This window comes from Ischnura elegans, chromosome 7, assembly GCF_921293095.1.
Source record: "Ischnura elegans chromosome 7, ioIscEleg1.1, whole genome shotgun sequence".
NCBI classification, from domain to species: domain Eukaryota; kingdom Metazoa; phylum Arthropoda; class Insecta; order Odonata; family Coenagrionidae; genus Ischnura; species Ischnura elegans.
In genome coordinates this window covers 36,466,463-36,488,533 of record NC_060252.1, presented here as the reverse complement: position 1 = coordinate 36,488,533, position 22,071 = coordinate 36,466,463, and the positions used below count along the sequence as shown (strand labels likewise).

Genomic DNA, 22,071 nt, shown 5'->3' with positions numbered 1-22,071 from the left:
TAATCACATGAAAATGACTGTTATTTCAAGTTACGCGATAAATAAAATTTAGCATTTGAAATATTTCTCTATAATGCAGTGATTAGTAACGCATGCCTCTTTTTCATAAAAATATTAAAAAATAAAAATTAGCTTAAAAAATTATGAATAATTTTTTAAATAAATATTTAAAATAACAAGAAGATATTATCATTCCAAAGACTTCCGTTGCGACGGGTCGTAATTTTTTGCTAATTTCAGTTTAAATACTCTTCGCAATCAATTCATCTCATTTACTACTTGAATGTTTTTTTTAGAATTTTTAACAGATATCGGAATGCGCTGTGGAAAGGTCTTTGTATCAAATCAGATATTATCGAATGAAGTTTACTCCAGTAGCGAATGAAGTTTACTCCAAAGCTATCTTTTCGGACCAAATATCCCGCGCCAATTGAGATGAAGGATACGACTTAGTTCAATGATTGTCCGCAGCGCCTCGCAAATGCCCTTCGCGGCTTCGCGGCAAAACGGCTGGTCCTTGCAAGCGGGAGTGAAAACCGGTTTGAGAGACCTCTACCAGAGCTTTGGTAAACTACATGCGCTGGATGGCGGGATAGTGGTCTCTTTGAACGTAAATATGTTCTGGAGAGGACATGATTACGGCTAATTGGCGGGGATTAGCTTTATAGAATCTTATGTTAGAACATTATCTTAGGTGAGAACATTAAAAATTCTATTATAGATAGATAAATGCCATTTCAAGTGGGTTTCTGAAAGTTACGAGTTGACATTACGATGTCTTCCCCGATACTCAGGCGGACAATATTAATAATAAAATGCCTTTATTCGGGCGAGGTTGAGACTAAGAAGTCCCCTCCTCCACCTAATATTAATATTACGCCCTACTCTTGACGTCGGGTGGTTTATATTTACGTGGACATAGTTGATGCGAGGCAGAATTTTTTTCCGTTTTCGTTTGCCAAATAAATCGGCTGAAATTTATGCTTCGGCCGAGACGCTAGTAGATTAGTGAGTAGGTATACGTAAGTTCATGCGGGTAAAATGAGTCTCACAAATGGAGTGCGCCTCTCAGAAGCTACCTAAGTTCTGAGGTGGCTATTGATAACGTAATTTTCGAGAAATTCTATATCAGTTGTGGAAATAGCTTAGGCCTCAGGCCTGAAGTCGTGTTCGAAGGTGCTTATGACTTTATCAATTGCGTCTCTAGGTGAAAAAAATGATGACAAAGCCATCTCATGAGTTACTATTTAAGTACCTATAACATTTGTCACTGATGACCCGATTTTATGTAAATATGTTATTTGTTTTCGTATCGAAGATAACTTTCCCGGGAAACGACGGATGTCAATTGCTTCTTTACTCGTCTTTGCTTTTATTGTGAGTCAAAGTGAATATTTTTCGTGTGGTCCATACCTTTCAGTTTCAAATATTCCATTCGTTAAGAAAAATAATCGCTGACTACGATATGAATCTTTAATTGTTCTTTAAAATGTCTGGTACCAACCAGTCAAATGATAGTTCTAAGCAGTAACCAAAAGCAGCTTCCACCTTTAATATATAATTGATGTACATGCGATAAAATTCTCTTGCTTTCCCCGCATATAACCTGCGTAGGTCTAAGTAAATTATTATCATACTGGTAGACTAAAGCACCAGTAAATCCAAGCAATGCTTTTAAAGGAACCCATTGTGTTTTTAAACGCTCTTGTGTCATCATCAAGGGTACATGTGAACTCTGCGAGGGTACATCAATACTCAAGGGTACATCTAAGGTGCGTACAATTCAGAATATACAAAACGCATAAAAATTCAACCATAGTACAATAAATATTTTGGTATTATTATAGTATTCTACCGATTAAGGTAGGTTTCCATGGAGTACTAAAGAGGTGATCTGGGAGCCTCCCTTTCCTTCCAGCACTGCCTTCTTTAATTCACTGTAAGGCCTACTCTCTTTCAATCTATCTAAAAATCCTATTCTTTTCCTTCCCCTCCCTCGTTTCCCCAACATTCTACCCTCCAACACCATTTTCAACATCCCCTCACCGCTAAGCACTAACTCCATCCAAACCTTCTGTCTCCTGCGTATCTCATCTAAAAGCTTTCTCTCCTCGCCAACCATATCCAGCACTTCGTCGTTCCTTTTCCTCTCCGTCCATTTCACCCTCTCCATTCTTCTCCATACCCACATCTCGAACGCCTCCAATCTTCTCTCGTCTTCTTTCCTCAGAGTCCACGTTTCCGCACCGTAGAGAGCTACACTCCAGATCAAACTCTTCACTAACCTTTTCTTTAAACTCTTACACAACGATCCTCTAAGAAGCTCCTTCCTGTTCATGAATGCCTCCTTCGCTAATGCGATTCTCTTCCTTATGTCCTTACTACTGTATCCGTTTTCCTCTAACGTACTGCCTAAATAGTTGAATTGCTCAACCTGCTCAAGTTTTTCACCACCCACCTTTATCTTGAGTCTCACATTCCTCGCTCGTGATGCTTTACAGAACCGCATTACCTTAGTTTTCTTGTGATTAATCCTCATCCCAAACTCCTCGCAACGTTCGTATAACGCATCCACTAGGGCCTGAAGCCCCCTTGCTGACTGACTGATCAACGCCTGGTCATCCGCGAATCTCACTGACTTGAACATCATTCCTCCCACTTTTATCCCAGCTTCTAACTCATCCCACGCTTCCCTTACCATCTCTTCAGCATACACGTTAAAGAGCAGTGGCGATAGAGGACAGCCTTGCCTCACACCTCGGCCAATGCTTGCCCACCCAGATTCTCCGTCCGCTATCCTCACTTGCGCAGTCTGGGCCATATACAGATTACAAATCAGTCGTCTATCCCTCCAGTCAACACCTATTCTCTTGAGAATATCCATTAACTTTACCCAGTTCACCCTATCAAACGCTTTTTCAAAATCCACGAAACACACATATACGTCCTGCTCATATTCTAGGTTCCTCTCCACGAGGGACCTCATTATTGCTATTGCATCACGAGTTGACTTCCCTTTTCTGAAACCAAACTGATCTTCGCCCAAATACTCGTTTGCCCTCGCCTCCATTCGTCTGTTCAATATCCTCAGCACTACTTTAGCCGCATGGGATATTAGGCTGATAGTCCTATAATCTCCGCATTCCACAGCTTTCTTCTTTTTCGGAAGCGGAATTAAAACCGTCTTCACGAAATCCTCCGGCCAACATCCCTCCTCATAGATCTTGCGCACTAGTTCGAAAAACCTTTTCTTACCTTCCTTCCCTAGATTCTTCAGAAGCTCACACGGGATGTTGTCCACGCCTACTGCTTTCCTAGCCTTCATATCACGGAGTGCTCTCTCTATTTCTGAATCTAATATCTCCGGCCCAAGATTATCCTCCTCCACTGCACTTTCCTCCTCTAGAGTCAATCTCTCTGGTCTGTTCGTTCCGTCATACAGGTCCTCCACGTATTCCTTCCACCTACCCTGTACCTCTTCCCGCTCGGTTAGCATCCTCCCATCTTTAGCCTTAATTTTAGACATGGCTTGTCCTCTTTTGCCGCCCGATAGCGACTTAACTTTGGCGTACAACGCGCCTACTTCTCCATCCTTCTGGAACTTTTCCATTTCCTCGCACTGTCTTTTCCACCAAGCCTCCCTTGCCCTCTTAGTTTCACGTCGTAATCGATTATTCAATTCCCTATACATTCTTTTGCCCTGTTCTGTGTCCACGTTCTTCCACTTCCTCCTCTCCTCCATTTCATTAACCATTGCCTCCGTTATCCACGGCTTCTTTATCCTTCTACTGTCAACGTAACCAATTGACTTCTCCGCCGCTTTGACTATTCCCGTTTTTATATTATCCCATCTTTCCTCTACCGTCTTGGTACTTTCAATCTCCCGTATACTAATGTCCACTAGTTCCTGATATTCTCTCCTCATACTCCCCTTCAGGGCTTCTACGTTCCATTTCTTCGCCTTCCTAACTTTCATAAGTCTTTTGAATCTTACGTTGCATTTCATGAGCACTAGATTGTGGTCCGAATCCGCATCCGCTGCAGGGAAGCTGCGCGAGTTTTTCACACTGTTCCTAAACCTCTGTCTTACCATAATGTAGTCTATTTGATATCTCCCCGCATCCCCTGGACTTTTCCACGTGTACCTTCGCCCTTTATGATGGTTGAACCACGTGTTTGTGATGAATAATTTGTTTCTCCTACAAAATTCTGCTGCTTTCTCTCCCCTGTCGTTCCGTATTCCTAGACCAAAATCTCCTATTTCGTTTCCATTCCTCCCTTCCCCGACTGAGGCGTTCCAGTCCCCCATCACTACCAGATTTTTCTTACCCGGTGTGTCTCTAATTATTTCCTCGAGCTGTTCATACACCTCGTCTACTTCTTCCTCCCTATGATTGCTAGTGGGCATGTAAACCTGGACCACCACAAGGTTGGTGGGCCGCGCCTCAATTTCTACCACCAGAATCCTATCGCTTACCTGGTCTATACCTACCACACGCTTACCCATCTTCCCGTTTAATACTAAAGCTACCCCTCGCTGGCTTTCTTCCCCTCCACTATATATAACCCCATACCCATCACTCCAATAATCCCCCCCATCCCTCCACCTCACCTCGCATAATCCTAAGATATCTATCCTCCCTTTATCCATTTCCCTTTTGATATTTTCTAACTTTCCCGCCCTCATCATAGTCCTCACATTCCACGTCCCCACATTTATAGCAGACTTCTTCTTCTCCATCTTCTTGGTCTTCTTTTCTTCTTTCTTCATTGCTGCTGCCACTGATGTTGATGATGATAAGTCTCTGCAAGGATTTCGCATGTTGGCGACCCCGAGGACCTTGCCGACCTCGTTGCCGTGCCCGACACCCGCCCTTTGCGGACGGGTCCCGGGCGATGAGATTCCGAGGCTCATTTGGTTGTACTCCATGTGTTCAGGGAAGAGATAGTTGGTAGGGTTTCCCACTTCCATTCCAACAGTGTTTTTTACGTGACACCATCACGCGGACTACCTTTCGTCTGGCTCCTACCCTTCGACCTATCTGGCATGGGTGGCCCTACCGGGAATAATTTAGAATTAATCCCGCCAGTGCAGCTCTAGGGGTCATAGGAGCGCGCAAGCCTTTCCACCGCGACAAGGTTGTAGCCCAAGGGAAAGGATATTTTGGTAACTACCCGAAATTATGATGTCAGAACGTCAAAATCGGTTTTCTTAAATAAAAAAAAAAATTACGCGGGAATTATTACCTATTTTTTCTCCCACCACGTTGAGTAGAGAGAGGAACAGCTGTATTAGTGGCGCGCAGTGAGACTGAGCATCGGGTAAGCTCTGACTTTTCGGGTAGAAAACCCGGAAAATAAGTACTCAATATGCCATTATATTTAAAATTTTATGAAATAAAATAATCTGATTGTCATGTAAATTTTTAATAAAGCACGCTTTTTCCAAAAACAATGTTAAAATGTTTTCATCATGAATACAGCGTGGGTGTTTATTAGATTTAAATATTATGATTACGTCCCAATCCTTACTCGCCAATCAAGTTTTGTTACACTCACTATTGATAAACCTAATTAGCACCCATGCTTAATTCTCCGAGTGAGGAAAAGCTTATTTTTTATAATTTTTATTCATTGTATACTATTTTTGGAAAAATCATGTTCTTTATTCTATTTTTAATGGGTTGTCATAGTGAGTAAATGGGTAGTCACGGTTGGTCCATAGCCTCCTTTCTTCAAGTTAACCAGTCTATTTTTGATCTATAGGCTTTTCGAAGGAGATGAAAAATTGACGAAAATTTACGTATTGGGGATAGATGGACCGAGATGGACGTAGCGTAAAATGAATCGTTTTTTTTTGCTTGAGGGAAGAAAACGAGTTTGACCTCAGACTGTGCTGACTAATCTTGATTGAAGCATTCACTTAGTGGAAATGGTCATTAGTAAAGACTCATTTGTCTTCTTTCACAGCATGCAAAGTGGCGCTTTCCGACTGGCTTTCTGAAGGATCTGTGTGTTATTTATTCTCATGGTCGAAGGTTATCGGTATCCACTCGATTATAGAGGCATTTGTCTGCCTATGTCTTTGTAGATACAGGTAAGAATCGATTGTATCAAAGTGAACGCCTTTTTTATCGACACTAGTATTCCTGCGATGTTAAATTTCAACCAGTAAAATGATATTTAATGCAATTAGTTACTTGCTGTAACCGGCCTCCGTTATAAATAGCCAAAAAAATTGTTTCTGCAAGTCGATCGCGGAAGGGTATTGCTGCCAGCTAACAACAACCAATTACTACTCATTCTCAAAATATTTTCGGTCAAATTCTTATGCAAGTTTTTACGAAATGAACTTGCACGTTCACCGTATGAATCGGAAAAATCGGCGAATGATGATGCGTTGGAAATTAGAGCATGTTTTATTCCCTTTTCCTTCGCAAAAAAGACCATTCTCATCCTCAAAAAAATAGGATCTCTTTTGTTGCCTTTTAAACTATATTCTCCGGAGTAGGCAACAGATATTGCTAAATTAATTTGGAAATACTGCAGCACGTATTAATTCATTTTAAAAGAAAAAAGTTGAATAGAAATGCATAATTCCATACTATATTCGAGCGTATCTTTTATCTAGAGCTAAACCGGAAATGCTAAGCAAAGACTTTGGAGCACATTAATTTGTTACTGTGGGAATAGCGCCTCTTTACTCTAAATACTACTTATCGTTGTCACCATGGAATATTTGTCTCAATGCGGCCCTTTCACGTATATAGACGGTTTGAGGATTAAAAAGTCTCTAATGGCCAAGTGCCAAAAGATTTAGATGATTAGGAGCCCAAATTTTACGCTCTGTGATCATGGAACTGACTTAAGACAAATGGCCCATATTTAAGGTTATCCATCAGGGCCTTAATGCGAAGAGAATCTTTATGAAGTTCTGACATCTCAATAAGAGTAATAAATGGAGTCATTTTAGGGGTCATTACCTCGGCGAATAGTGACGCTCTTCACCTTCACGATTTCTAATTCCGTAAATTGACCTTGCTTAGGAAAAGCATAATTACGGCGCAAAATTTTTCAGAATATTGTTAGGTGAGGATGAATTTGTATAATATAGCTCCTACGAGGTATTGCTCATTTTAGATTTGGAAACAGGAGATTAAAATATTCAAATGATAATAGATTATATTCCGATCCTTACATTCTTTTTCTCCATGAAAATTAACTTCCTATCGAAATGAACGTCACGAAAGAAAACGCTCTCTTTGTAGAGAAGTTTCTCGGGTTTTACACCGGTTGATGTCGTCCATGTGTCCCGACGTTTCGATCCGCGACTTGCTGATCATCCTCAGGGGATCTTCCGAATGCCGTTCTTCAAAAATTTTCCAGTATATATGTTTTCCGGTTGGGCCAGTCTGCAGTGGCGGAGCATAGCATAAATGAAGACCATGCCATGCAATGGAAGGAGACGAAACTGCTATGCCGAGCACATGGCTACTGGGACCGCCTTGTCAAGGAAGCCATTCATATCCGCATCAACCGCAACAACTTCAACAGGGACACTGGTTTCCAAATCAGCAATGCTTGAAGACCAATAATGAAGTCCATTATATACGACAAAAATGGCGGGAAAACCTCAACAAGCGTGAACCAATCAGGTTACACCTGAACTCGGATGGAGTGTATATATGCTGGAAAATTTTTTCTGCAACTGATACGCCGGGAAAACCTAAGATCATACATAGCTCTCTTTGTAGTTATCCCTAAGAAGAACTAGAAGTTTTCACACAGTTTGGCCTTTGAAGATGAAACAACTATTGAAATCCCAGACCTTGTAATAAGGATTAGCTGACCTTATAATTGAAAATATTGAATATACATAAAATTTGATACTAGCTAAGATGGAGAAATATCGTCTCTAATGGTTTTTATGTCGAAGGCAGTTTTTCCGTATTTTTCCGTCATCTTTGAATTTTCCTTTGACTATACTCGCGTGTATTGCATTGATAATAAGTTTTTTAATCATCAAACGCATTCTTTAGCATTGATTTGGTGTTTCCAGGTTTCGAAGCATCACAACCACCGAGCCATGGGCGTACCCAGCGAGGGGCAGGAGGGCGCAGTTGCCCCCCCCAGAAGCAAAATTAATAAGTTTTTAACCCTTTCTAACCGAGAGCTGTTTCTGGGAGAAATCAAATTTCAAGATTTTTCATTTTGAAAACTTGAAAATTTTACTCAATGATAATTATCCTGGTAGCTAAATATTTCGTCATTAAAATTTACACTACAAAATAATATTTTGTGTAGATATCTCCTAATTTGAGCTGAAAATTTAAACATTTTTGATGTTGCTTAGAAGCAACATTAGGTTATAAAGGGTGAATGAAAATCAGGACTGGGTTAACACGAAAGTTTTCAAAAAAAAACTTTAAACCCACGATAAATGATATTAGTAAAAGATCTGTAATTAAAATATTTTTTCAGGCAAATACTGTTAAAAACCGAATTCAGCGCTGCTATAGTTTTCTTAAAATGTTGGTTTCATTCACCTTTTCCATACTTTGTATTATAACGTGAACAGTTATTTCTTGCCCCCACCCCATGAAATGCATTTAAATGCGCGGTGGGTGGCTTCACATTTAGTGGCCGACCGGAGAATCCTCCATTGAAATCATGAATATTACTTTGTCAGCACTTACGTATCCGTCCCGATGCGAGGGCGATGAGGAGCATGCAGGTAGCGCCTCCCCAGACGAACCTCTGAAGCGCGGCGTATGTGGCGTCCTCCAAGGGGGTGTCAGGTCTGCCCGGCATGTAGAAGATGGCGCCAGAGAACATGACGGCGTTCAGTAGACAGGTGGCCAGCAGAAACAGAAGCCACGCCCACAGCTATCATGGGCAGAAAAAAGAATTTATATTATTATTATTTAATAAATTTTCACAGAATTTTTGCTGGTTTTAGGCGAGGTACGGGTATCACCAAGTACTCTCGTCTTTTTACTCTGTGTTGAAAAATTTTCTGAAAATCCGGCAAGTATTTAAAATTGCTGCTTTTTGTATTGTAATAAACAGTAAAAAATAAAAAGTAAATAAGTTTTTCAGCAGTCCAATAGTTTGAAGACCTTGATGGATTGAATGAGGCACTACTCCTGTGGCAGAGATAATGATTGGTATTATGTGAACTTTATCTGCGAAAAAATAAGGCCCCAGGAATAGATGACATTCCAGCAGAGCTAATAAAAAATGCAGGAGAAAAGATCTTAACTCAACTGTATAAAACTATCTGCGATATGTACTCAACAGGAGATTTACCTAATGACTTCGAGAAGAGCATCATCATTCCCATACCCAAAAAGAAGAGAGCTGAGAAGTGCGAAGAATTTAGGACCATAAGCCTGAGGACACACGCGTCGAAGATTCTGACAAGAATCATTTACAGGAGAATAGAACGAAGAGCAGAAGAATTCCTGGATAGGGACCAATTCGGATTTAGGAAAAGCAGGGGCACAAGGGAAGCAATTTTGGCACTTAGGATGCTCATAGAGAAGAGATTGGAGAAAAACAAACCGACTGTCATAGTATTTGTCGATTTAGAGAAGGCATTTGATAACGTGGAATGGAATTCAATGCTTAGAATTCTGAAAGAAATCGGCGTACTCTACAATGATCGTAGAATTATTCATAGTTTGTATAAAAACCAAGTAGCTGTGATCAAATGTGGACCAAACGGTGCAGAAGCAAGAATAAGAAAAGGGGTTGTGCGCTTTCCCCCTTAATTTTTAATGTTTACATGGAGAAAGCCATCAATGAAATCAAGGAGAAAGCTTCGGGTGTCAATATCCACGGAAAAAAATAAGCATGCTGCGATTTGCTTTCGACATAGCAGTCATAGCCGAGACAGAGAAGGATTTGAAGAAGACGTTGACAAAGATGGAAAGGACAATGGCCAGATATCAGCTGAAAATAAACAAAAAGAAGACTAAGATATTAGTTTGCAGCAAAAGAGAGGAGGCTAAAACAAAAATCAACCTAGGAAAGCATAAACTTGAAGAGGTGAACGAGTTTTCTTACCTGGGAAGCCGAATTACCAGCGATGGACGGAGCAAGAAAGAAATACAAAGTAGAATAGCGCAGGCGAAGAGGGCTTTCTACAAAAAGAAGAATCTTCTTACAGTTGAAAATACCAGCATAGCAGTAAGGAAACAATTCATCAGATGCTACATATGGAGTATGTTTCTCTATGGAAGCGAGGCTTGGACGTTGACAGAAGCAGAGAAGTCAATAGTGGAAGCATTCGAAATGTGGTGCAACCGAAGAATGATGAAGATAAAATGGATTGACCGTGTGAGTAACGAGGAAGTGCTAAGAAGAGTGGGAGAAAAGAGAAACCTCCTAAAAACCTTATGCAGAAGAGGGGACAACTTAGTTGGCCACATTTTGAGGCACGATGGTCTGATGAAGACAATCGTTGAAGGACTAGTGGAAGGGAAGAAGGGCATGGGACGGCCCCGAATGAGTTATACAGGACAGGTTATAAAGGATGTGAAAGAGAAGAAATATGTAGCTATGAAAAGATTAGCGAATAGGAGAGAGAAATGGAGAGCTGCGTCAAACCAATCTTAGGATTGTTGACTAATGATGATGATGATGATGAATTCACAGAACAACGGGAATTTCAGTTTTAATAAAAGAGTAATTATTCATTAGTCTGCATTAATGTTGTCGACGTCAGAATAGTCCCCAATAAATATCAAGCGCTTGTGCCAGTGCTTCTTCCAGCCTTCGAAACACTTTTAAAATTCGATCTCAGGAATAGCCTTTCTATCTTTCAGCGATTTCATTTAATGCATGTTAATTTAATGTAAATTTAGGCTATATAAGGTTCTCTTTACCATTGGAAATATGAAAAAGTCACATGAAGCCATGTCTGGCTGGGGTATCGTTACTGTATTATTATTGGCCAAAAATTCACAAATAAATACTGAAGGGTGAGCAAAAAAACCACTGAGCTTAAAAAAACACGCCTAACCTTGGCGCCTGCCACAGACGTAGTAAATAATAATTCAAATTGAAATTTTTTATCACTATTCAAGAGCATATTTACCAACATAATAAAAATATTGACAGTTGGACTCTTTAAAACCACGACATTTAAAACTCCCGATATTTTCTAAAAACACTAAAACTTTAAAATCACTCATGAAGCATTGAACGAGAGCCCGAGTTGACCACAGATTATTTAATATTTAAAAACACAATTTTTGAGAGAGCAAAATCGATGTTTTTCCTACTCTAGGTATCTTTCGTCTTCATCATGTATGGTAACCAGGGATGGCAAGTGAATCGGTATTACGGCATTACGTTAATTACGACCCGGAGGGAAACGAAAATACGAGGCCTAGGTTTAATTTCGTTCCCGCACGAAGTTAAAATCACCAACGAGTTTAGTTTCGACCCGGGACGAAACTTTACTCCCGGGAACGAAACTAAATTAATCTAAACTCCACTGCTCATAGTTAAGTTTCGATCCCAAAAGTTGAGTGTGAGGGGGATATGAGAGAGTTGTTTCGACCCATTACGTTTGACATGCGTGTAGAGAGGTGGAAACATCGAGCTTAAAAATCGAATGGCCAGTTTGTGTTCACCGTTCTCCTGTTAGTGGTCTAAATGTGAGTGCCCCATGAATCTAATGGCGGTAAGCCATACATTCAACCATACTTCGTACTCGGTGTCTGGGTCGAAACTAAATCGTTCGAAGGTGAAGCAATCCCTCCATCCGGTCCCTCCGGTGAGAAACATTATCCACGTTTCGTTTCGTTACAGAGTTTCAGTTTTGTTTCGACCCGAAGTAGTTTTGACTCCGATTTCGTTTTGATCCTGAGCTTAGCTCTCCGGGCTTAAATCCATTTCGTTTCTACATTTCGCTCCCGGGAACGAAACTATTGAAATATTACTGGTTTTGACATTCATTTAGTTTCGATTGCCATCCATGATGGTAACAGTTCTGCCCCGCGGAATGACCATTGTTACATACAAGTCAACTACGTAATGACAGAAGAATGATGGGAGATACCTTTAAAAGCTGCGGTATTATTTCTTGCGGACAGTTTCTCTGAGATACTTGGCTGCGTTGTATTGGAGTTGATGCCGTAATGGGAGAGATTTATGCCTCAGGAAATCGGCGATTAGTGTCGGGAACGGAAAAAAGACGAGGCGAGGAGGTAATTGCATTTCGCTTGAGAAAGAAATAAACAAGTAGTGACGAGCTGCGATGGCAAAAGTATTAGTGGAAAATGGATCGGGGAATCCACAGACGAAGGCCAATGATACATTCAGTTGATATAAGATCCCTGATAATGGAAGTCAAGGTGTAATAGATGGTGCTTAGAAATAGGGATGAGTTAGGGAAAAGGTGAAGAAAGGTGGGAGCAGCGATGCAATAGGTGACTCATAGGATACGGTAGGTAAAGATGCAGAGAATAGATACCTAGGCCAGACTTGCCCTTCAGCTGTGGGAAACTTACATGTCAGTGTATACTGGTGGCTGAGATAAAGACGTAAAATGTTTTTCTATCTCTTCTATTATTCTCTCCCAGACCTTACTCATCTTTTTGGCCTAAACTATTTCTTATGCAAGGAGTAAAGTCAACATTAATTTTTTCTAAACGTTCTTATGAGAATTTAAATGGTACGCAACCTCAGTTGCAATGAAGGCGAGATTAGTGAGCCGGGTTTATCCGGCTTAAAATCCCCGGGGGATTCCCGGTTCGATTTCCAGGCAGAGAAAATGATTTTTCCTCCGTAAAATTTCGCACTATGGTGCATTGTGAATTACTCCGAATTTTTTTCATCGTGGCCTGTCCCGGTATTCTAAAATCAATCAAGAGATTTGGGAGGTTAAGTGATGAAGGAGAACAGGCCATCTGGTGTTCTTGTTTAAAGATAACTACTACGGGATGGGACTTGGATGTAATATAAAATGCACTAGAATATCAATGCTTGAAATGAAGCTATGATTTACAAACGGCATGAATCCATTGGCAGTAATTATAAGATGGGGCGAGGGAACTGACCCTTTTTGTCCAATGTCAAATCGCACTCACCTTGGGTATCTTCCTCTCGTAGAGTCGGAATCTGTAGAAGAGGTATCCGCCGATGATTCCGGCGAAGTAAGGCCCGGCGCGCATGTGGCTCTTGATGTACACGTCGTTGAAATAGGCGGAGGCACGGGGGTCAAACAGGAAGCTGCCGGGTTCAACCACCAGGTGGCAGATAATCAGAGAGGGGAAAAAGATAATGGTTGATATGTAAGTCGATAGTGATGGCAAGGTGATAAAGGTAATAATAATAATAATAATAGCAATAATAATAAAAACTTGTAGTAAGATACTAGGCAATACAGAATACCTTAATAGACATTTTCAGGTTGCAAAAATTATTCTCCAAAATCTCTTACCAGCACAAATTAATAGATATCAAGACCCCATACTACGAATACCACCCTGAAACTGTGCTTGGTAAACTACATTACGATTTTCCAAACAGATAAAACCATTGTCAATAATAGATCAGATATTATGTTGATAAAAAAGATAAATAGAACTTGTTATATTGTTTTTGTTGCAGTACCACTCTCACATAACATCGAAAAAACAAGTACCAAGAATTGTCAAAAGAAATAAAACTAATATAGAACAAATTTTTAAAACGCCTATATCTCTGCTACCAGATCATTCCCAAAACAAATAAAACATACTTACAAAATTCTCCATCCATTTAATCCAAATACATACATCAAACTGCAAAAGGCCATAATAATTTCAATTTGCCGCATCACGAGAAGATTTCTGAACTCGACAGATAAGTGAGGAGTTACTTTGGTGAGAACTCATACTATGAAAAAACTTTGGGAAAACTCGAGAAAATTTAATAAAAATTTATAAAAATAATAATTATGTTTTATTAGTATATCTAGGTAATTCAGGACTATACATTACTTTATAACGATTTAATTGATAGATGCAGACATGCTCACGCATCCATACCCACGCTGGGAGAAAATCCACCTAGGTAGGATTCGAAACCGCGAATTATGGATTAGAGGGTGAGGATTTTACCCCTCCGCTGACAAGGCCGGCAAGATAATAAGAAAAGGTATGGTTTAGGAAATGGGGTGTGTACAAGTGGGGCCTTAGGAGGAACCGCCTCTCTTCTCTACTATCAAAATGAGGAAAATAAAATAATATGGACCTACTTGTGAATCTAACTTATTTTAATGAATCATGTGTGACGTCACGGCCGCTTTACGGTGAGCACAGAGCGGTCAGAATGCCAAGTATAGCATCACGGTGTAAAAATTGAATTACAAGCCTAATTTGATGATTAGAGTCCACCAAACCGGGGTATGGTATTTGAAGAAGGCGACAGACAGCTGAATTCATTTGCGCCATGAGGGAAGGGATTGATAGGAAGGATACAGAGAAACCCGGCGTATGCGTTTGCCTGCTCTTAACGAAAGGCGCCAAGTGTCCCACGGCTTAACGTCCCATCCGACGGACGGAGTGTTGCGCTTGAAATGTACTCCACTTAACATCCAAGTCTCTGAAAATTATCTGCCACCGCCGGGACTTGAATCCGAGCCCACGGGGTGGGAAGCCAACACTATAGCCATCACACCAACCCGATACCCGAATGGAGTATCGAACCAGCATTTCCTAACTTCTCTCAACCAGCTCCGATAACAGTAATATCGATCAACACAAAACCAAACAAGAAAGTGAGTATAATAAAACGTATTTAAATAGACAAAAGATCGTAGCACTTTTCCACAAGATTTTTTACTGCGTTAATAGAATGCACGTGGATTTGAATTAGTGGACTGCTGTGCAATGGCGCAGCGAGGGTGGGTTTTGGGGGATAAAACCCCCCCAGAGCTCAGAGAAATTTTTAAGTTTAATCCATTATACTTAATTGGATTGATATTACTAATAGATAGGGTAAGGATTAATAAAATATCCCTCAGAATGACGTGAAACTCACCATTTTGAATCATTTATCTTAAACCTCCGCAATTTATCAATATCGCACCTACCGCTTATCCTGGTGCATATTCCATACCTCCACAAACACCGGTATTAGTTGCACCTAAACCCCCCCCCCCGCAAACCTTAATTCCTAGCTGCGCCCCTGCTGCTGTGTACTCACTCTCTGTAGAAGAGGACGGTGGCGTCGTGCTTGTTGTGCAGCGTGAGTGCGAAGGGTGCAGCGATGGATGCGGCAGTGGTGAGGGCGAGAGCGGCGAAGCCCACCCGGGGCCTCCGGTGGAGCAGAGACATGAGCAGCGCGCCGATCACGAAGAAGTGCGTGTCGCACGGAAGGTACCACGACTGGACCATGCACTATAAGGAGAGGAATGGAGAAGATTCGTGAGGACATATCACAGAATTAAATATCACTGTCTCATCGTCTTCAGGGCCGGATTTAGACGAGAAGAAACCCTCGGCTCAGTGACGGAAAAATGTCGATTGAAATCGATTTTCGACCGAAATGCCTCGTTCAGATTACGATTGTTCCAGCAATCGTAGGAACTATCGTGCATTCACATAACGATGGTTAAAATCTCTGCTGCCCTCTAGTGCTGACATCTAATGTGAAGGAGAAATCGACGGTTAGCAAAGCTGTTGAGGAATTCAGGGTCAAGATATTGCTTTGTTCAACGTGTATTTAACGAATAATTTTTCTTCCACCCATATTCTTCCTTCCTTGGACAAATCCATGAAAAAATAGAGCGTAGGGAGCTTTATGAACTTATCGTCTTTCTCTTGTCACTTCCTCTTCTGGTTTCGCGGCGCCTAACCATCGTAAAGTGGCAACGTTTGGAACTACAGTAACTATTGTCTGGATATGCATTCACACGGCTAGTTTGGCCAACTATCGTTAGGACGATCGCTCGGACAATCGTAATATGAAGGAGGCAAAATGGTAAGCTCGACTTTTTAACAAAAATTAAAATTTGAAGCATCGATTAATCGAAAAATTTCAATGGTTCTTTAAAAAAAATACAAAAAATGTTTATTATTCATTCGAAAAACACCAAAAATACACATTGAGTATTAGAAAACTACGCTGAATAACTTACGCTGAGCACATGCCCAAATTATTATAATATAACGGTTCGTAACAATTAAACTTTTCTACATGTTTTAAGTGTTAACATACGTTCCATAAAACAATTTACATTATTTTGTCTATAAACTATTAAAATTGGCAATTAGATTATATCTATATTGACAAGTATACAATATCAGCTTGAAAAATTATTATTGTCTTTTAAACCATTTTCCATTTCCATCTGCTATTAATTTATAGATTTCATTGCTATCTATTTTAAATATTGCAACCTCAAATACAGAGCACTTTTTATTTCAACAAAAAAAGACACAGATTTTAATGCCGTACGAAAACTGCACGCACAATTGATCAAATTATTTAATATTTATAAATAACGTTTATTTAAATCTACTCCAATGTACTGAATATCAATGACAAACGAAAATGAAGGCAACCTTACCTCAGCAATGACAACGTATTAGACTGTAATATTCTTCATAAGGTGGAGAACATTTAGCAAGTTTTTAAATGAAAAGTAATCACACAACTAAACTAATTAAACAGATATATTGATAATCAAAATGAGGAAAGATCAGATCAGAATTAATGCTGCCAGCAGATTTTTAATGTTATGATCATAAAAAACATTATTTTCAACCAGTGACAAGAAATTGGGCATGCATTGCTTTATTTAAATTTATAAGAGTTAAGATAAGAGATAAGAGTTCCTACCATTTCGTTGGTTTTGACGTAGTTGCTGACGTAGAGTAGGTTGGTCCACCAGTTGTCTGCGCAGGCCTGTGCGTCGAGTGCCACCGTCGAGTTCCACAGCGGTCCCGAGCCGAGTTTGTTAAGCACACATGCGTAGAAAAAGATGACGAGCGCATAGGCCGGAGTCAACCTGTAAAAATAATGTAATTTATATTGTGCTCAATTTTAGCCTGCTGTATCTAGTACACTAATTAGACCTCTAAAGGAGATAATTATGCGGAAACTTTACGTTTGATATTAGCCTCCTGTAGATGAGACAATGTGTGCTGACCAGAAAGGCTGGGTTAACAGCCACCGAGTCGAACGAAATGAGAACCCTAGAAGGGAAGACAAGTGAAATTTTAATAATTTCGGAGATAAGTGCAGATAATGGTTGGTGGGGTACACAATATTGTTGTGAACAGGTGAATCACTGGTGAGTATATCTATTTATATAGACTCAGTGATTTACTTGTATCCCTTTTCCAAAAAAATTGTGTACCCCACCAGCATAAACCTGCACTGAACTCAAAAATTATAAAAAATGCACTTGTAATCTTTCGCTTCTAAGGTCTCCAAACAAAATATAGCCAGCGGTAAACCATGTTAGAGTCGCCAAGAATTATAGCAATTGCTTCTTGGTACTCCCCGGTTATTTCTTTAATTATTCTGTACATCGAGCGCGTCAACACCTGTGCGCAGAAAGACATCTATGAAAGACAACTGACGTCATGCATTTTAATGGCAAGTATAAGGTATTGAAGTATTTTAGTTATTTATTTAAGTTTCAACTTCCCCGTAAATAGCACATAGATGCCTTTAAAACGGAGGAATTAACAAAGCACGGCACAAGCTACATCCATGCCCGGGATAGGGACCACCTGCCCAGGCGGGATTCGAACCCGCGAACTACGGTTCGGCAGACGAGGACTTTACCCCACCGCCACCGAGGCCGGCAAAGTCTTTCACAGATATCGGAGTCCATCCGAGTCTTTCACAGATAATTTCAAAAGTACCGAAGAGTCTACCTTACCAGTCAATTTTTATTGTTTATATCCTCAAAAAATACATAACTGTAACGAGGGACATGAAATTGGGCATGTATTGTTTTGTATCTGTTTGTTTTAACTATACAACCTGAGAATTTCAAAAACCAAAACAAAGACTATGGCATTTTTAGGAAGCAACCCGATGCGAACAAAAATTGTTATTGAGGATCAAGTCTTGGAGCAAGTGTCGCACTTCCAGTACTTAGGATGCTATATAACATATGACGAGGAAAAAGATATTATAAATAAGGTCAACACTTTCCAGAGAATATGTGGAACAATTAGAAGAACTCTAAAAAACAAAACAAGAAAAGAAACACAAATAAAATTTTACAAAGTGATGGCAGTCCCTACTGTACTCTACGGATCAGAATGTTGGGGGCCAAAAAATAATGAATTAAGGCAGATAGAATCATCGGAAATGAAATTTTTAAGATCAGTAAAAGGCTGCACAAGATTGAATGAAATAAGAAACACTCAAATAAGAGATGAACTGGGTGTCCAGGCAGTCACTGACAAACTACAAGACTACAAACATAGATGGAAGGAACATCTACTTCGAATGCCAAATGAAAGAATTCCAAAACAAGCAATGGAATATCAACCATTTGGCAAGAGAAGTATAGGAAGACCAAGGAAAAGATGGTAATGTGGAGCCGGAACAGGCTTAGTAGCCTAATTCTGGAAGGAAGAAGAAGAAGATTGTTTTTTTTAATTGCAAATTCCGAATGCTTAAATATTCGACTATGTTGAGCATCTTTCTTCGTTCTTACCTGACGTATCTGAAGAAAACCATGACGGCGACGGGTGGGCTGCCGTATTGCTCGCTGTGTCTCATGGTCGCGTATGCCAGCAGGAAAGCGCCGAGGCAGAAGAATGTGTCCACCACGAGGTCCGCGTGCATTGTCAGCATGTGAAGAACTACTCTATTCGACTTTGTTGGGGAGGGCGTTGGTTGTTCAGCAAGTGACGCAGTTGAGAAGAAGATGGCAGGATGAATAGGAGAAAAAAATGATCGTTAAAAAGAGTAAAAGATGCGAGCTGAAATATATGTATGGAGAAATTTATTCATACGCGTATAAGTAGAGGAGAGGATTACTTGGGAACGGAGGTGGATATATACACAAGGTAGAAGGTAGGATAAACTTCCTTGAAGTGTTGACAATGTGAGACATGTACCTAGAATCACGAACCAAATGAAGAGCTTTTGGGACCTCAAGATATGAGAATGGTTATCATTTGTGTTAAATTTTATATTTATTTACTTCCAATTTTTAGGTAATCTTACAGTTTTACGTTTAATCAAGTCGAAATTATGCGAATATATCCTGTTAATAATTATTTGACGATCAGGATTTGTTAACTTCGTCATTTTAAAGTTTGACCGCGTAAAGAAGAGCCTCGTGTTTTTAAATATTCATGCAGTTCTTTTTGGGGGGGAGGGACTTTGATACCACCTTCAATGACTTGTAACTTGGCGAAAAAAAAAACTTTGCAAGTTTCGCACGCATTCGCAAGTTTGAACCACTGATATTTTTTTAGCGGTAGTTCATCTGATAGATGATGGCGCACTGTGTAGAAACCGCTACATGCACGCTATAAAATGTACATACTATATATATACTACACATATAAAGTATACGTACCATAAATACATGCAAAATGTTTTCTCAATTAGAACATACACATCAAGTTATGGAGGTTGTTATTTTTATAAATCTTGAATATTCTCTTATTCCTTTTATCTAGAAATTGAGACGTAGGGAAAAAATTAAAAAACACCTTTATCTCTCAAAATCTTTACCCTGCCTGCCTCTCTCTCTGTAATTTACCATATTAATGCCAGTCATTAAAATTTCATTTCCATCCAAATTTACTGTGAATATGCTTTTTAGCGATTAGGTTTGAAAGGAGCGATTTACCTCTTCGATGGAGTCGACGTTGGTGGCAGCACCTCCGATGGACGTGCCGTACTTGTGCCCGAGAATGACGACGAACATCGAGAGAACTTTGAGACCGAAGATCACTTTGAGTCCGTCGGCGTTCGACGTCAAATGCGGCAGTTTGGTGAACGACTTCTTGGCGGAGAAACAAAGGAAGAGCGCCTTAAGGATCGGATCTTTGCCTGCGGAATAGAATACATGAGATCAATATGTTTGTCTCGTTTTTTGAAGTGTTGTAACCGTAACAAGAATTATAATAAAAAACAATCATTTATCACCATTAGAAATCACAAATTGTATTAAATTCCAGCATTACCCCATAAATATTCCTCTATTTCGTCGTTTTCTTAGATATTCCTTTTTCCAACTCTGTCATAGGCCGCTCTTTTCTCAGCTTTTACATTAAATATTATTTTAATAGCTCACGAACTTAAGGTCACCAATAATTATCTCTTAATACATTATGCAATTTCTCAGTTAGGAGTTTCATCTCAAGTAAATGGTGAAGAGTAAGATGATGCCGTGTTAGTTCAGGTAGTTGACCACCTTGCGCGAGTATATGGAAGGTATGAGTACGGAACCCGTTTAAGGAAAAATTATTTTTCCTCTTGTCTCATATGAAACAAATTGAAACAAAAGTCATTAATGTGTATAATTCACCGGAAAGTCCGGAATATCATCGCTAAAAATCAGTGTTGATAATGCAAAACCCCTAGGAAGAAAATGATTAATTATAATAATAATTTCATTCTTATTTCAAGCAAATTTAATTCAGTCCTTGCTTAAAATTTACTTGTTCAACAATCACACACAGCCATGCCCTGGGTGATGGTTGACCCACCCAGACGGGATTCGAACCCGCGATCTCTATGTCACTCGGGAAGATAATGATTCGATCTATCAAATCGAGCTTATTGATAGGTTACTTTTGGGTCATTTGCGGCATAAATACCTGGTTTTTCTCCCTTAGTTTCTGTCCTCTTAAAGTCGTAAGCAGTTGCTGAGATGGACCACAGTATTATCAGCGCACAAATGATTCTGGAATTAATAAAATAAAAATATGTTAGCCTGAGGCGTGCATGAACTTCCATAGGATCAAATATCAGTCATTACTCCATCCTTTCAAGGTTTGCAACGCAATCTTGAAAGGTAAGAGTGAATGACTGATTGCGATCCTTGCGACACAGCCTCCGAGAGGAGCCCATCCACTTGCGACCCCGCTATAAGCCACCTCTAGGACTTGTAGCAAGAAATGCCAGGAAAGTGCCCGTGAACGTGATAGAACTTACTACGGAGAGATTTTGATTATTTGCATCGAATTTAAACTTTCATTTTGGCCCTTTATTTTCTGTACAAAACGTTAATCTCTCCATTCACCCGTTTGAATAATCACCTCATATAACTGGGTTGATCGAATCTGAAATTAAAGTGATATCATGCGTGTAACACTGAAGAAGAGGTTTGCTCTCACCTTCTTGAATTATCTAAGCCCAAGTTGGTTATTCTAAACTATTCGTGTCCGCAACTTGAACTTGAAGCATGGATATTCGAATAGCATTTCATATTGTTGTTGGGAAAGTTTATGCTCTTTACTGATTTCGTTAATCACCCCGAAAAGTACATTCATTTTACCAGAATTCCCGTAAATAGATACATAACTGCAAGTTAAGCAGTGCGAACCCTCTTGATTACGGAAATTTCCAAATTATAATTTTTCAAAGCATATCCGATTGCACTTCTTATCTCAACGCGAAACGTATTTTTAGCTGATAAGTCTCATATATTTCTCCGCGAGAATTTCACCTACAGCCAGTAGTGAAAATAAGAAAAATTTGTTTTTGTGACATAGATTGGTATTTTTTGTAAATTTGAAGGGTATCACTCTAATGATCTGCTCAGGTTGGATGTGGATCACAGCTTGAATGAGCTACATGATACATGTATAACAGCTTAAATGAGCTGCTGGAGACAGGGGCCTTCTTTTTTCTCGTAATAAATCAATCACTTGGACAACTGGGTCCCTATCATGCATCACTATCAAATATGGGTGATTGAATGCATGATGTTGAACTAGGAAGTCCCAGCTCCTAATTTCGATTTCAATAATTCATATTTTAACGTTTTATCGGATTTTTCGCTGATACATATAATATTTTCCGCGATCATTACACCTACAACCGTAAATGCACGTATGGAATCGTTTCAGGCTTGACGGGGAGGAA

At 39.8% G+C, this 22,071-nt stretch overlaps 1 protein-coding gene across 1 annotated transcript in view; it reads right to left on the bottom strand.

The window, feature by feature from the left end:
• The window catches only part of LOC124162455 (nose resistant to fluoxetine protein 6-like), a 119,485-nt gene that overhangs the window by 27,263 nt on the left and 70,151 nt on the right, over positions 1-22,071 (bottom strand). Inside the window, exons 4-10 of the mRNA XM_046538995.1 lie at positions 20,802-20,887; positions 19,829-20,031; positions 18,680-18,840; positions 16,840-17,008; positions 15,202-15,395; positions 13,101-13,242; positions 8,697-8,886 (exon numbers count right to left, since the gene is read on the bottom strand). Of these exons, the coding sequence (XP_046394951.1) occupies positions 8,697-8,886; positions 13,101-13,242; positions 15,202-15,395; positions 16,840-17,008; positions 18,680-18,840; positions 19,829-20,031; positions 20,802-20,887 (1,145 nt within the window). The remainder of the gene's footprint in view (positions 1-8,696; positions 8,887-13,100; positions 13,243-15,201; positions 15,396-16,839; positions 17,009-18,679; positions 18,841-19,828; positions 20,032-20,801; positions 20,888-22,071) is intronic.